This window comes from Oncorhynchus mykiss, chromosome 20 (genome assembly GCF_013265735.2).
Source record: "Oncorhynchus mykiss isolate Arlee chromosome 20, USDA_OmykA_1.1, whole genome shotgun sequence".
NCBI lineage: Eukaryota > Metazoa > Chordata > Actinopteri > Salmoniformes > Salmonidae > Oncorhynchus > Oncorhynchus mykiss.
In genome coordinates, this window is record NC_048584.1 from 21405209 (window position 1) to 21421885 (window position 16677).

General features: G+C 43.8%; 1 protein-coding gene across 2 annotated transcripts; it reads left to right on the plus strand.

Annotated features, from left to right (window-relative positions):
- The first annotated feature begins 313 nt into the window (after nucleotides 1-313).
- On the plus strand, nucleotides 314-15402 carry LOC110499101 (X-ray repair cross-complementing protein 5). Of its 2 annotated transcripts, XM_021576000.2 has the most exons (13): nucleotides 315-647; nucleotides 924-1027; nucleotides 1121-1233; nucleotides 1474-1615; nucleotides 1877-2128; nucleotides 2327-2513; nucleotides 4193-4379; nucleotides 4506-4674; nucleotides 4871-5032; nucleotides 5122-5251; nucleotides 10050-10162; nucleotides 14729-14831; nucleotides 15014-15402. In XM_021576000.2, the coding sequence occupies exons 2-12, from the start codon at nucleotides 964-966 to the stop codon at nucleotides 14794-14796; spliced, it is 1587 nt and encodes a 528-aa protein (XP_021431675.2). In that variant the 5' UTR covers nucleotides 315-647; nucleotides 924-963; the 3' UTR covers nucleotides 14797-14831; nucleotides 15014-15402. The 2 variants fall into 2 exon arrangements, 1 of the variants encoding a protein (XP_021431675.2); XR_002469914.2 differs by lacking the exon at nucleotides 10050-10162 and having other exon boundaries at nucleotides 314-647.
- Nucleotides 15403-16677: the final 1275 nt, after the last annotated feature.

Sequence of the window (16677 nt, forward strand, 5' to 3'; positions counted from 1 at the left end):
CGTCTCCACTTCAATCACACAGTAGGTGGCGCTATGCAATTTTAGTTTTACATGAACACACCAACATATTTTTCAACAGAAAAGGTACTGCACGTTCAAGTGACAACAGAGCACGCAGATATGGTACGATATCAACACCTGTGTCACGAATATTACCGAAGGTGGCTCCCCTTCTTGTTCGGGTGGCGCTCGGCGGTCGTCGTCGCCGGTCTACTAGCTGCCACCGATCCTTTGTTCCATGTTCGTTTGGTTTTGTCTAATTGTTTTCACCTGTTCATTGTTTGGTTGTTAGGGTGGTGTTATTTCAGTTCGTTTAGCCCGCTTCTGTTTGTGCGGGCTTGTTCTTCTGTATTTGTGAGAGGTGTTAGTGTTTTTGTTGGGTTTTCGCGCTGTCCTGGTATTATTTTATTTTTTTACTTAAGGGTACTTATTGTAGTAATAGTTACACCTGTGTTGGGTATAACTATTTTGTTGTTCTTTTTGATTTTGGACATTAAAGCGTGTTTTTTTTCCCCGCATCCTTTGCTCTCTGCGCCTGACTCCACACCCATTCACTCATTGAGCGTTACAACCTGCATCAACACACAGCGTGTCGTTAGCCATTCTAATCCGAAACACATTCGTAACGCCACACACTCGGTCGCAAGGTATGCTTTATTTTTGCTGAAAAGGTTAAAGCAAAATCTATTGTTATTTTATGGCGATAAATGTCTGCTAAACTAGCTAGTCAAAATACACTTACCCACCAGGAAGAAGTTGAGCATTGATTCCCCGAAGTCATCAACCTTCCTTCCAAAACAAATCTGTCTTCAAACAATACATATGCTATTAGCTAACTAATCAGAGTTCTATAACAACCACAATTTCTTTTTTTTTTCTCACAAACTTTAATGTCCTCTCCCTGTGTGTCATGTCATTTTCAGGGCTCCACCAGAGCCTTCCAGTGTAGCCTAGTTGGGGACAATGGCAGAGTGGAACGCCTACTACCAGAATGAGGATGAATATGTGGACAGGGATGAGTTTGAAGGTAGGACAAACATTGATGGCAATTGAATGGATCAGTACTGAATTGTATGGAGTTTAGTATATGTTGTGATGTAATTGCAATCCCTCTCCCCAGTGGACTATAAGTGCGCAGGGCGTGACAGCCTGGTGTTTCTGGTGGATGCTTCCAAGGAGATGTTCATCAGGGGGGAGGATGGAGAGCCCTCACCATTTGACATGACCATGCAGGTAGATCTGTTTCTCTTGAGTTGTCTCGAACTCTACTTTCCCTTACATTTTCCTGTCTTTTCTTCACCACCTTCCCTGCCACTCTTTCTCTCACTATCTCAGGCATGGTCAATATTACTGAACTCTCAGAATCATGAAAAGTGACATGGCCCATGGCTCTTTCCTACCCACCCTCTCTTTATCTCTGTTGTCCTGCTTAGCCCCCTGACAGTATTGTATCTTGTTACTCTCCCTTCCCAGTGTGTCCACAGTGTGTATACCAGTAAGATCATCAGCAGTGACAAGGACCTGGTGGCTCTAGTGTTCTATGGGACGGAACAGAGCAAGAACCCCAGGAACACTTTCGAGCATGTCTATGTTTACCATGACCTGGACTCACCTGGTATGTCTCCCTGGCTGGCAGTTTCTGTGTATGTTCTGAAAGGGTTTTGGAGTCTTCATGAAGCCAAATGAACTTTTGTTATTATGCTCTCTGTATCTCCATTTCCAATCTACTTGTCTTTACTCGTCTTCCTTACCTATCTCTGTCTATCCACCTCTTATCGCCCCCACCATCACTCTCATTCCTCTTTTGTCCTCTGTCCTGTTCTGTATTCCTTCATCCATCTCCTTCCTTCCATCCCTCCCTCCCTCTCTCCTCTAGGTGCCCGTCGGGTGAAGGATGTGGACGGGCTGCGTGGGGAGAACGGTGCCCAGGTGGCAGATGAGACCATGGGCAGTGGGAAGACCAACCTGGTTGAGGCCCTGTGGTGCTGCTCCAACCTCTACAGCGACGTCAAGTTGCGGCTCTCCTACAAGCGCCTCATGATCTTTACCTGCCGAGACACGCCACACAGGGGCGACTGCGAGCGTGACCGCCAAGCCCGCACCAAGGCCGGTGACCTTAAAGAGACTGGTGGGTCTGGAGAAAGGGGACGGGCAATTCTCAAAGATAGAACACTCATAGTTGTACCTCTATGGCATTTGGCATCCTTGATGTAACTGGGTTGTAGGTGGAGGGTTTTGAAAAGTGGCCTGAAATACATCTTGGTCCTGCAAATGTATAGTTTATCACTAGAAGTGTATGATACATTTCTCACTCACTCACTCACAGGTGTGGTGATAGACCTGATGCATCTGATGAAGCCAGGTGGGTTTGACGTCTCGCTTTTCTTCTGTGACGTGGTGAGCCCCCCTGAGGATGAGTCTGAGCTGGGCCTGCAGATGGAGCCTTGTGGGAAACTGGAGGACCTCCGGAAGAGGGTTCGAGCCAAGGAGATGAAGAAGAGATCCATGGCAAGGTGACAAGTACAGGCTAGCTAGTTTCCCCCACCATTGTATAGGCGGGGCACTGTTCTTATAGGATATGTTTAGATGTTTCAAACGTTTAACATTTCTCTCCTAAGGGTGTGAACGTTTAACGGAAATTGGGATCGTTAAAATAAAAATCTCTAACTGAAAAACACTAGAATAAAAATCACACAAAATTAAATTTGCAGTGAAGTTAACACTACCACTAACAGCTCCCGATCATCATAAAGGGAAAAAGAAAAATGAAACAAATACCTAATGCTTTAACATTTCTAGGGGGGAGAAGCATCTTTCAAATGATTTGCCATGGATATAAAGCGCTCTGCACGTCATTGTCAGCAGCATATCACCCTGCATACCACTGCTGGCTTGCTTCTGAAGCTAAGCAGGGTTGGTACTGGTCAGTTCCTGGATGGGAGACCAGATGCTGCTGGAAGTGGTGTTGGAGGGCCAGTAGGAGGCACTCTTTCCTCTGGTCTAAAAAAATATCCCAATGCCCCAGGGCCGTGATTGGGGACAATGCCCTGTGTAGGGTGCCGTCTTTCGGATGGGATGTTAAACGGGTGTCCTGACTCCATGAGGTCATTAAAGATCCCATGGCACTTATCGTAAGAGTAGGGGTGTTAACCCCGGTGTCCTGGCTAAATTCCCAATCTGTCCCTCAAACCATCACGGTCACCTAATAATCCCCAGTTTACAATTGGCTCATTCATCCCCCTCCTCTCCCCTGTAACTATTCCCCAGGTCGTTGCTGCAAATGAGAACATGTTCTCAGTCAACTTACCTGGTAAAATAATAAATAAATTGTCAGTTGGAAAAATGTCAGTGAGACAGCGAAGTGACAGCAGCGAAGTCCTGTATGGCAATACTTTGAAAAGTTAAATGAGAAGGTGGTGAAATGCGAGTGAGGTGGAATAGCAGTACAGATTCAACGCTTAGCCATCTGAATGGGTCTCACGGTTCCTCCCTAACCGCTGCAACAGCGCAGACATCCAACAACAGACAGGTTGGCTCTTCACGTGAAAGAAGTGCGATATGGGACGGCGTGAGAAACTCACACGCTGATTACAGAAATGATTGCAGTTGATATGCAGCCATTGTCAATGGTAGAGGATGTCGGCTTCAGTGTCCTGATGGTATTTCTAGGACCAGTCTACAAGATTTCATGTCGAAAAACCATTGACGGCCCGGATGGAGAAATTGTACAATGATTCCTCTGCGAGTAGAGAGCTCGAGCTCTCAAACACCATACGTGGTGTTAGCAGATTGTTGGACTTCTATGAACACGCTGTCATACATAATTTCAACGAGCCATCACATTGACGAGAAGTGACACATTTAATTCCCATGTACTGGCCTCGGAGAACATGGAGGAGAGGCACACGGCAGAGAACCTAAAAACGTAATTAACTACCATAGTTGCTGAGTGATTGGGGGACAGCAGTAAAGCGAGCGCCATCTGGTAGCCAGGACTGCTGTAGATTGAACTGCATTGCCCACTAGCGGTCACACGCAGGACCATATCTGCATTGTGAATTCACATGTCGTTTTATTTTTTGTTATAAAAAATAAAATAAACATTTAAATGGTAAGAACATTTTTACATTTGTCACATGCCTACTGAATAGGGCCCTGGTTGCTGATGAGTCTTCTCTCCTCTGAGTCTCAGGTTGAATCTGTGTCTGGGTGAAGGGATGAACGTGGCGGTGGGTGTGTACATCACGGTCCGACAGACCAAGAAGCCTAATGCCGTCAAGCTCTACAGAGACAACAACGAGCCTGTCCACACCAAGACACGCCTTTACCACACACAGACAGGCAGCCTGCTGCTCCCCAGTGACACCAAGAGGGCTCAGGTAACTTGTTAGAATCTCAAAGTATAGCAATTATCGAAAGTGTATCAAAGAAAGTATAAATTCATACTTCTCATGCTGTTAGGGTCATTTCAGTCTAGAAGTGGTTGTGTGTGTTTGTCTGTGTAGGTGTATGCAGGCAGGCAGATAGTGATGGAGAAAGATGAGGTGGATGTGATAAAGAAGTTTTCTGACCCGGGTCTGGAGCTGATTGGGTTCAAGCCCATGGAGCGTCTCAAACTGCACCACCACCTCAGATCTGCTCTCTTCATCTACCCAGAGGAGGAGACGGTCACAGGTGTGTTTGTGTGCGTCCGTCCTTAAACACTGAACCTGTCATTATGATGGGAAGAGAGACTGACAATTTAATACATAACTGCCTGTCAAAATGTTATCTGGGGATTGTCAACTGATGTTTAACCCTCTTGAGTTCCATTATCTTTTGAGTTCCAACTTGAACCCCTTTCTCTCTCTGTCCTGTTTTTCCATCCCAGGGAGTGCCTGTGTGTTTACAGCGTTGCTGCGCAGGTGTAGTGAGAGGAACGTGTTCGCTCTGTGTAAATACACACAAATCCGTAACTCTTCCCCACGCTTCTTAGCCCTGGTGCCCCAGAGAGAGGAGCTAGATGAGGGCCAGGCCCAGATTGAGGCTCCAGGTAGAGTCATTGGGTCCCACCCCAAAGAATATCGCACAATTAATATAATTTTAAACTTTCAGACTTATTATAGTGATGTGTATTCTCAGGCTTCCATGGCATCTTCCTGCCCTACGCGGATGACATCCGTAACCTGGACGCTCCTCAGCTCCCCACCGCCTCCGACGCCCAGGTGGACAAGATGAAGGAGATAGTACACAAGTTATCCTTCAAATACAGGTTCGGCCCTTTCATTACAGTGAAAATAAAAACATCACAGCTGTCTTCACAGATTGTTTCCATACCAGGATTTGCATTTTGAAAAAAGTAAAAGCATAAAACATAAGTGTCATTCATGTCCTATGACATGAATGAGTTGAAATTCCCACTTACTCCTGTGTTGTCTGTGTACAGTGCATTCAGAAAGTATTCAGACCCCTTGACTTTTCCCACATTGTTACCTACAGCCTTATTCTAAAATTGATGAGAAAAAAACAATTTAATCAATCTACACACAATACTGTGACATTTTTTTAAAATGTATTTATTTATTTTTATTTTTTTGTGCAAATGTATGGTTAACATAAGTATTCTGACCCTCTACTCAGTACTTTGTTGAAGCTCCTTTGGCAGCGATTACAGCCTTGAGTCTTCTTGGGTATGACGCTACAATCTTGGCACAACTGTATTTGGGGTGTTTCTCCCATTCTTCTCTGCAGATCCTCTCAAGTTCTGTCAGGTTGGATGGTGAGTGTTGCTGCACATCTATTTTCAGGTCTCTCCAGATATGTTCGATCGGGTTTCAAGTCCGGGCTCTGGCTGGGCCACTCAAGGACATTCAGAGACTTGTCCTGAAGCCACTCCTCCATTGTCTTGGCTGTGTGCTTAGGGTCGTTGTTCTGTTGGAAGGTGAACCTTCGCCACAGTCTGAGAACCTGCTCCAGAGTGCTCAGGACTTCAGTAAGGATCTCTCTCTACTTAGCTCCGTTAATCTTTCCCTGAATCCTGACTAGTCTCCCTGGCCCTGCCGCTGAAGAACATCCCCACAGCATGATGCTGCCACCACCATGCTTCACCATAGGTATGGTGCCAGATTTCCTCCAGATGTGACGCTTAGCATTCAGGCCAAAGAGTTCAATCTTGGTTTCATCAGACCAGAGAATCTTGTTTCTCATGGTCTGAGAGTCCTTTGGGTGCCTTTTGGCAAAACTCCAAGCGGGCTGTCATGTGCCTTTTACTGAAGAGTGGCTTCCGTCTGGCTACTCTACCATAATGGCCTGATTGGTGGAGTGCTGCAGAGGTGGTTGATCCTCTGGAAGTTTCTCCCATCTCCACAGAGGAACTCTGGAGCTCTCAGAGTCACCGTCAGGTTCTTTGGCACCTCCCTGACCAAGGCCCTTCTCCCCTGATTGCTCAGTTTAGCAGGGCGGCCATCTCTAGGAAGAGTCTTGGTGGTTCCAAACTACTTCTATCTAAGAATGATGGAGGTCACTGTGTTCTTGGGGACCTTCAATGCTGCAGACGTTTTTTGGTACCCTTCCCCAGATCTGTGCTTCGACACAATCCTGTCTTGCAGCTCTACGGACAATTCCTTCGACCTCATGGTTTGGTTTTTGCTCTGACATGCACTGTCAACTGTGGAACCTTGTTTAGACAGGTGTGTGCCTGTCCAATCAAATTAATTTAGCAGCACAGGTGGACTCCAATCAAGTTGTAGAAACATCCCAAGGAGGAAAAAAAAACATTCAAGATGGCGAACTGAACACAGCAGTGCAGATCACCTCAAGATAAAAACGTAATATTCAATATCTGAAAGTTAGACCAAATATTAGCACTTCACATACTGGTGGGTAATAACCTTCAATCTGGATAACACAAAACAAATCATAAGGCTAGAAAAAGGTATCGAAAAATATTACGAAAACAAGCAACATCCAAACATGATGGAGAGTAGGAGAACCAATCTCTAAAAGAAAATGCGGTTACTCTGACTTAGGCTTTACACCACCGGGAATGGAAAGGGTGGAAACCGAGTTGTTAAAATCGATAAGACAAACTGGGCAGACTAATTAGTCAGTAAAGATTGAAAGGAGTTGAAGGTGAGCCTTGAGATGAGTGATGAGAGAACTGACAATGGAGAAAGATACAAACAAGCTAAAAGGGACATCTTTCTGATGACATACAGTCGAGATCCATGAGAGAGAATTTGGTACTTACTTCCAAGAGAGAGAAGAAATTCCTGATCCTTCAGATCCCACACGAAGCTGTCGACAAAATCCAACTCGAATGTGTACACCGTTTCGGCCAGAGATATGAGCACCCAATCTTTGCCAAATTGATCTTTTTAATAGATTTTTTTTTTACCCCTTTTTCTCCCCAAATGGTAGTAGTCTTGTCTCATCGCTGTAACTCCCGTAGGGACTTGGGAGAGGCGAAGGTCGAGAGCCATACGTCCTCCGAAACACAACCCAACCAAGCCGCACTGCTTTTTGACACAATGCACATCCAACCCGGAAGCCAGCCGCACCAATGTGTCGGAAGAAACACCATACACCTTTCTCTCCACAGGAGTCGCTAGTGCATGATGAGACGAGGATCTCTGCCGGCCAAACCCTCCCTAACCCGGACGATGCTGGGCCAATTGTGCGCCGCCCCATGGGCCTCCCGGGCGCGGCCGGCTGCAACAAAGCCTGGACTCGAACCCAGAATCTCTGGTGGCACAGCTAGCACTGCGATGCAGTGCCTTAGACCACTGCGCCACCCAGGAGGACTAAATTTTATTTTCTTTAAAGATAAAATAAAGGTTAAAAGCCTGGATAAAACACTTGCTGGCATGAAAATGGCTATGAATGATTAGTTCCCGACGGAAAAAAAACAGAACGGCCCAAAGCTCTGTACCCAATCTTCGAGGAGAATAGATTAAAAAGGAAACGTGTAGCTCTCATAGCCAATAAACTGTATATTGATAACCAAATGTTCCCGAGACACAAAGGCTAGTCTAAGTGTTACAAAGTTCCCATAGAGGAGTCAAATAATGCAACACCCAATACTAGCCATGGTAGTAGGAATTGTAATAAAAAATATATAGAAAAGCAATCAAATGCAACAATTGTTAAAGAAATAAACTACTACACTATACCATTCTAAATGTTGGAAAATAATTTGTATTAGACTTTCCATTTGTAGCATTTCATGAATTGATAAGTCAGCATTAGAAGAAAGGATAATTAGCAAAATAATACAAATTCAAATATAAGGAACTGGAACACAAGTACTCAATCAACATCTTAGAGATAAAACACAACAGAGGACGCAGTATGTGTGGATGTATTGTGGTGGTGGGGGGGTGTGTGTGTGTTTTGGTGTGTGGAGTTAAGGGGGTGAAAAAGGATAATGGTTGCAAATCCTAGAGCCATGTGTGTTTGTGAGCAGGGGTTGTGAGAGCTTTCAATTTTGTGCAGATATGGGATACACAGTACCAGTCAAAAGTTTGGAGACACCTACTCATTCCAGGATTTTACTTAACTTTCTTTTACTATTTTCTACATTGAAGACATCAAAACTATGAAATAACACATATGGAATCATGTAGTAACCAAAAAAATGTTAAACATATATTTGAGATTTTTCAAAATAGCCACCCTTTGCCTTGACAGCTTTGCACACTCTTGGCATTCTCTCAATCAGCTTCATGAGGTAGTCACCTGGAATGCATTTCAATTAACAGGGGTACCTTGTTAATTTGTGGAATGTCTTACCTTATTAATGTGTTTGAGCCAATCAGTTGTGTTGTGACAAGGTAGGGGTGGTATACAGAAGATAGCCCTATTTGGTAAAAGACCAAGTCCATATTATGGCAAGAACAGCTCAAACAAGCAAAGAGAAATGACAGTCCATTACTTGAAGACATGAACAATTTCAAGAACTTTGAAAGTTTCTTCAAGTGCAGTCGTATAAACCATGAAACTGGCTCTCATGAGGACTGCCAATAATAATAAGAGACTTGCTTGGGCCAAGAAAAACGAGCAATGGACTTTAGACCGGTGGACATCTGAGTCCAAATTTGAGATTTTTGGTTCCAACCACCATGTCTTTGTGAGACGCAGAGTAGGTGAACGGATGATCTCCGCATGTGTGGTTCCCACCGTGAAGCATGAAGGAGCAGGTTTGATGGTGTGGGGGTACTTTGCTTAACCAGTATGGCTACCACAGCATTCTGCAGCGATATGCCTCCCATCTGGTTTACGCTTAGTGGGACTATCATATGTTTTTTAACAGGACAATGACCCAACACTCCTCCAAGAAGGAGAGTGATGGAATGCTGCATCAGATGACCTGGCCTCCACAATCATCTGACCTCAACCCAATTGAGATGGTTTGGGATGAGTTGGACCGTGGAGTGAAGAAAAAGCAGCCAACAAGTGCTCAGCATATGTGGGAACTCCTTCAAGACTGTTGGAAAAGCATTACAGGTGAAGCTGGTTGAGAGTGCTAAGAATGTGTGTTTTACTTTGAAGAATCTCAAATATAAAATATATTTTGATTTAACTTTTTCTTTTGAGGGGGTTACGACATGATTCCATATGTGTTATTTCATAGTTTTGTCTTCACTATTATTCTACAATGTAAAATAAAGAAAAACCCTTGAATGAGTAAGTGTGTAAAAACATTTTACTGGTGCTGTATATATTATCTGCAATATTAAAGCTGATCTACCCCTAAAATATTTTTTTAAACATCTCAAGGATGATCAATGGAAACAGGATGCACCTGAGCTCAATTTCAAATCCCATAGCAAAGGGTCTGAATACTTATGTGAATACGGTATTTCTATTTTTTTAAATATTTTATTTTACTTGCATACATTTCTAAAAACCTGTTTTTTACTTTGTCATTATGGGGTATTGTATGTATATTGATGAGGGGAGGGAAATTCTTTAATCCATTTTAGATAAGGCTGTAATGTAACAAAATGTGGAAAAGGGGAAGGGGTCTGAATACTTTCCGAAAACACTGTATTGCTCTTCCTGTGCTGCAGGAGTGATGCTTTTGAGAACCCAGTCCTCCAGCAGCACTACAGGTACCTGGAAGCCTTGGCACTAGATCCCATGGCCCCGGAACACATAGAGGAACACATAGAGGACCACACCGGTAAGACCCAAATGGTGACCACCATTTGTCTCATGCAGCGCGACAGATCTCCTTTGCATAGAGTTGATCAGGCTGTTGATTGGTCTGTGGAATGTTGTCCCACTCTTCAATGGCTGTGTGGAGTTGCTAGATGTTGGTGGGAACTGGAACACGCTGTCGTAGACGTCGATCCAGAGCATCCCTCACATGTTCAGTGGTTGACATGTCTGGTGAGTATGCAGGCCATACTCACTGTGGGATGCTGGAAGAACTAGGACACTTTCAGCTTCCAGGAATTGAATACAGATCCTTGCGACATGGGGTTGTGCATTATCATGCTGAAACATGAGGTGATGGTGGCGGAGGGATGGCACAACAATGGGCCTCGGGATCTTGTCACGGTGTCTCTGTGCGTTCAATTAAATGCAATTGAATTTGTTGTCCGTAGCTTATGCCTTCCCATACCATAACCCCACCGCCACCATGGGGCACTCTGGTCACAATGTTGACATCAGCAAACCTCTCGCCCACACTACACCATACTCGCTGTCTGCCATCTGCCCGGTGAAGTTGAAACCGGAATTAATCTGTGAAGAGCACACTTCTCCAGCGTGCCCGTGGACATCGAAGGTGAGCATTTTCCCACTGAAGTCATTTACAACGCCGAACTGTAGTCAGGTCAAGACCTGGGTGAGGACAACGAGCATGCAGATGAGCTTCCCTGAGATGGTTTCTGACAGTTTATGCAGAAATTCTTTTTGTGCAAACAGTTTCATCAGCTGTCCAGGTGGCTGGTCTGAGATGATCCTGCAGGTGAAGAAGCCGGATGTGGAGGTCCTGGGCTGGCGTGGTTACACAAGGTCTCCGGTTGTGAGGCCAGTTCGACGTACTGCAAAATTCTCGAAAACGACGTTGGCTTATGGTAGAGAAATTAACATTAAATTCTCTGGCAACAGCTCTGGTGGAAATTGAGTGATGACAAGTGCATGCTCCCTCAACATCTGTGGAATTGTATTGTGTGACAAAACTGCACATTTTAGAGTGGCCTTTTATTGTTCCCAGCACAGGGTGCACCTGTGTAATGATCATGCTGTTTAATCAGCTTCTTGATATGCCACACCTGTCAGGTGGATGGATTTTCTTGGCAAAGGAGACATGCACCCTAACAGGGATGTCAAAGCAATTTGTACACCAAATTTGAGAAATACACTTTTTGTGCATATGGAGAATTTGTGATCTTTTATTTCAGCTCATGAAACATGGGACCAACACTTTACATGTTGTGTTTTATATTTTTGTTCAGTGTAGTTGGAAGAGTTGCAGAGTTAATTTTAAATAATGCCTTTGTTGATTAGATGCTTTTTTTCATTAATTAGGCTATTTTCTGTTGAACCATGTACTAGAAACTCATGGACAATATGGACTCTGATATAATAAATTAACACTATACACAGAGTGTAAAAAACATGAACACCTGCTCTTTCCATGACATGGACTGACTAGGTGAATCTAGGTGAAAGCTTTCACCTAGATTCACCTAGTCAATCCACTTCAATCAGTGTAGATGAAGGGGAGGAAACGGGTTAAATAATATATTTATTTTTTAATAAAAATTGTATTTATTTTTTAATTTGACCCCTTTCTCCCCAATTTCGTGGTAATTACTAACAATCTTGTCTCATCGCTACAACTCCCGTACAGGCTCGGGAGAGACTAAGGTCGAAATCATGCGTCCTCCGAAACACAACCCAAACAAGCCATACTGCTTCTTAACACAGCGCGCATCCAACCCGGAAGCCAGCCTCAGAGGAGGAAACACCGTGCACCTGGCGACCTTGGTTAGTGTGCACTGCGCCCTGCCTGCCACAGGAGTCGTTGATGCACGATGAGACAAGGATATCCCTACCGGCCAAACCCTCCCTAACCCGGACGATGCTAGGCGCCCCAAGGACCTCCCGGTCGCGGCCGGCTGCGACAGAACCTGGGCGCGAACCCAGAGTCTCTGGTGGCACAGCTAGCGCTGCGATGCAGTGCCCAAGACCACTGTGCCACCCGGGAGACAGTAAAGAAGAATTTTTAAGCCTTGAGACATGGATTGGGTATGTGCCATTCAGTGTGAATGGGCAAGTCGAGATGTTTGAGTGCCTTTGAATGGGGTATGGTAATATGTACCAGGCGCACAGGTTTGTGTCAAGAACGGCAACGCTGCTGGACGTCCAGCCAATTTGACACAACTGTGGGAAGCATTGGAATCAACATGCGCCAGCATCCCTGTGGAATGCTTTCAACACCTTGTAGAGTCCATGTCTCGACGAACTGAAGCTGTTCCGAGTGTTTTGTACACTCCGTGTATATGGATACATTTTGTAACAGTTATTTAAGTATAAATTACCAAAGTTACGATAGCTTGCCATAGATTTTCTGATAATTACTGAAGATGCCGGTAAGTTTGGTAAATTTTGCCACACCTTAGTTGTGGTGTCAACAAATTGCATATCTGCATTGGACATCTTCATAGGTTTGGAAACTCAGAAATAAACAGCACAACGTAACAACACAGTAACCGGTATGAAGGAGATAGTGGCACTCTCGGATTGTTAAAGAAACAGCATTGGCCCATCTCTCACTCACCATATATACAGTACCAGTCAAAAGTTTGGACACACCTACTCATTCCAGGGTTTTTCTTTATTTTTACTATTTTCTACATTGTAGAATAATTGTGAAGACATCAAACTATTAAGTAACATATATGAAATCCTGGAGTAACCAAAAGAGTGTTAAACAAATCAAAATATATTTGAGATTCTTCAAAGCAGCCACCCTTTGCCTTGATGACAACTTTGCACACTCTTGGAATTATCTTAACCAGCTTCATGAAGTAGTCACCTGGAATACATTTCAATGAACAGGTGTGCCTTGTTAATTTGTGGAATTTCTTTCTTCCTTTATGCGTTTGAGCCAATGAGTTGTGTTGTGACAAGGTAGGGGTGGTATACAGAAGATAGCCCTATTTGGCAAGAGACCAAGTCCATGTTATGGCAAGAACAGCTCAAACAAGCAAAGAGAAATGACAGTCCATTACTTTAAGACATGAAGGTCAGTCCAGAAAATGTGCAGTCACAAAAACCATCAAGTGCTGTGATGAAACAGACATACCTTATGTAAATAAGTATTCACACCCTTTGCTATGAGACTCGAAATTGAACTCTGTTGCATGCTGTTTCCAATTATCATCCTTGAGCTGTTTCTACAACTTGATTGGAATCCACCTGTGGTAAAGATTTGGAAAGGCACATACCTGTCTAAGGTCCCACAGTTGACAGTGCATGTCGGAGCCAAAACCAATCCATGAGCTCGACGGAATTGTCCGTAGTGCACCGAGACAGGATTGTGTTGAGGCACATCTGGGGAAGGGTACCAAAACATTTCTGCATCATTGAAGGTCCCCAAGAACACTGGCCTCCATTCTTAAATGGACGAAGTTTGGAACCACCAAGACTCTCCCTAGAGCTGGCCGCCCGGCCAAACTGAGCAGTAGAAGGGCCTTGGTTAGGGAGGTGACCAAGAACCCGATGGGTCACTCTGATAGAGCTCCAGAGTTCCTCTGTGGAGATGAAAGAACCTTCCAGAAGGACAACCATCTCTGCGGCACTCCACAAATCAGGCCTTTATGGTAGTGGCCAGACAGAAGTCACTCTTCAGTAAAAGGCACATGACAGCCGCTTGGAGTTTGCCAAAAGACACCTTAAGGACTCGCAGACTATGAGAAACAAGAACTCATGACTGGAGGAAACCTGGTACCATCCATACAGTGAAGCATGGTGGTGGCGGAATCACGCTGTGGGGATGTTTTTCAGCGGAAGGGACTGGGAAAATAGTTGGGATCGAGGGAAAGATGAACGGAGCAAAGTACAGAGAAATCCTTGATGAAACCTGCTCCAGAGCGCTCAGGACCTCAGACAGGGGCAAAGGTTCACCTTCCAACAGGACAATGACCCTAAGCACACGGCCAAGACAACGCAGGATTGTCTACATGACAAGTTTCTGAATGTCCTTGAGTGGCCCAGCCAGAGCCCGGACTTGAACCGGATCAGACATCTCTAGAAACACCTGAAAATGGCTATGCAGCAACACCCATCCAACCTAATAGAGCCTCAGAGGATCTGCAGAGAAGAAAAGGAGAAACTCCCCAAATACAGGTGTGCCAAGCTTGTAGCGTCATACCCAAGAAGACTCGTGGCTGTAATCGTTGCAAAAGGTGCTCCAACAAAGTACTGAGTAAAAGTGTCTGAATACTTGTGTAAATGTATTTATAAATTAACATTTCTTAACCTGTTTTTGCTTTGTCATTATGGGGTATTGTTTGTACATTGATGAGGGGAAAAAACAATTCAATTAATGTTAGAATAATTCTGTAACTTTACAAAATGTGGAAAAATTAACGGGATCTGAATACTTTCCGAAGGAACTGTATGCGCCTTTGGTGCTACCTATACACAAATACTGAAGACAATCTTTTGGCAGTGTTCACTCACTTTTTCTTGGCCATTCTTTATCCTCTCTCACTACCTCCCTCTCCTTCAGTGCCCAAGGTGAAGATGATTGACCAGTGTCTTGGTTCCCTGGCTCAGGAGTTTAAAGATCTGGTGTAACCTGCTGACCTAGAGGGCACCCAAACGCAAACCAGGTGAGAAATCTATAATCTACATTTCTGAGATATTGTTCACTTGCTATGTGTTCCATTGGAGAGATTTACACTTGCGTCTGGCAAATTGGGTAAAGAACAGTATAGTTGCTGGCAGCAGGAGCTGTCTCACTGTCGATATACTGCAACAAATATTGTAACATCCTGGCCCTGTGTGTGTTCAGCTGAGGAAGCAGGCGGAGCAGAGAAGAAGCCTAAGGTGGAGATGTCTGAGGACGAGTTGAGGGCTCGTGTACAGAAAGGCACCCTGGTAAGCTGACGGTGCCTGCGCTAAAGGACGCATGTAAGCAGTTTGGGGTGAAGGTCACAGGGACCAAGAAACGGGAGCTAATAGACACCTTGAAGGCACAGCTCGCAAAATGAGGCATAGATGTCAATATATGTTTCTGTCGATTTTTCTGGTCAGAAGTGCTTGGTAGCAGGATTATTGATACGTTTTTGCTTTGGGGTTCCATTTTAAGGGTTCTAGCCAGAGATATCAAGTTTTTCATTTGTTGCTTATTTTTACATGTTTTAATCTTTGTAATAAAAAAATAAAGGGCAATTGCTTCAAGTTTGTCTGCAGTTTTTTCACATATTTCCTAGCCTCTGTAGCCAGTACTTTGTTTTGTGTTTACTCTCTCCTACATATTTATTTTGACAGTGAAGTTAACTTTTTTAATTTGGCTCTACTCCAGCATTTTGGTTTTAAGATCAAATGTTTTATGTGACAGTACAGAACGTCACCTTTTTATTTAAGGGTATTTTCATACATATATTTTACCGTTTAGAAATGAATGTTGCACTTTATGTATCTAGTCCCTAATTTGAAAGTGTCATACAGTGCATTCTGCGAAAGTATTCAGACCCTTTGACTTTTTCCACCTATTGTTGCATTACAGCCTTATTAAAAAATGTATTAAATTGTTTTTTTCCCTCATCAATCTACACACAATACCCCATAATGACAAAGCAAAGTGATGGCGGCTGATGAATGGCACGATAATGGGCCTCAGGATCTTGTCACGGTATCTCTGCATTCAAATTGCCATTTATAAAATGCTATTGTGTTCATTGTCTATAGTTTATGCCTGTCCATACCATAACCCCACCAACACCATGTGTCACTCTGTTCACAACGTTAACATCAGCAACCCACTCGCTCGTATGATGCCATACACGTGGTCTGCAGTTGTGAGGCCGTTTGGACGTACTGCCAAATTCTCCATAACAACGGAGGTGGCTTACGTTAATTTAATGTTAATTTCTCTATCTGGCAACAGCTCTGGTGTACATTCCTGCAGTCAGCATGCCAATTGCACACTCCCTCAAAAGTTGAGACATCTGTGGTGTTGTGTGACAAAACTGCACATTTTAGAGTGGTCTTTTATTGTCCCCAGCACCAGGTGCACCTGTGTAATGTTAATGCTGTTTAATCAGCTTCTTTATATGCCACACCTGTCAGGTGGATGGATTATCTCTGCAAATGAGAAATGCTCACTAATGGGATGTAAACCAAACATTTTAGGGAAATACTCTTTGTGAATATTGAACATTTCTGTTATCTTTTATTTCAGCTCATGAAACTTGAGACCAACACTTGACATGTTGCTTTTATATTTTTGTTCAGTGTAAAAGGTTTAGCTTCACTGTCCAAATAAATATGTAAGGGAGTGTAGTGTATGTGCAATTTTGTGATAATTTTGTCACTTTTGGATTCTAGGTTTGTTATCTTGTTTGGGGAATTGATCCGCATGAGTTCCTTGTCTCTGCATGGATTATTGTTTAGTATGTAAGACTTGGCCTGGGCTTGTTGGGTAACAGCTTGTTATGTAAAAACAATGTCAAT

Bases quoted from the DNA above. Each gene is read 5' to 3' on its own strand.
- LOC110499101 (XM_021576000.2), top strand. From the start codon at position 964: ATGGCAGAGTGGAACGCCTACTACCAGAATGAGGATGAATATGTGGAC. The intron at 2,514-4,192 runs GTGACAAGTACA...TCTGAGTCTCAG, and splicing joins AAGAAGAGATCCATGGCAAG to GTTGAATCTGTGTCTGGGTG. The intron at 10,163-14,728 runs GTAAGACCCAAA...CCTCTCCTTCAG, and splicing joins ACACATAGAGGACCACACCG to TGCCCAAGGTGAAGATGATT.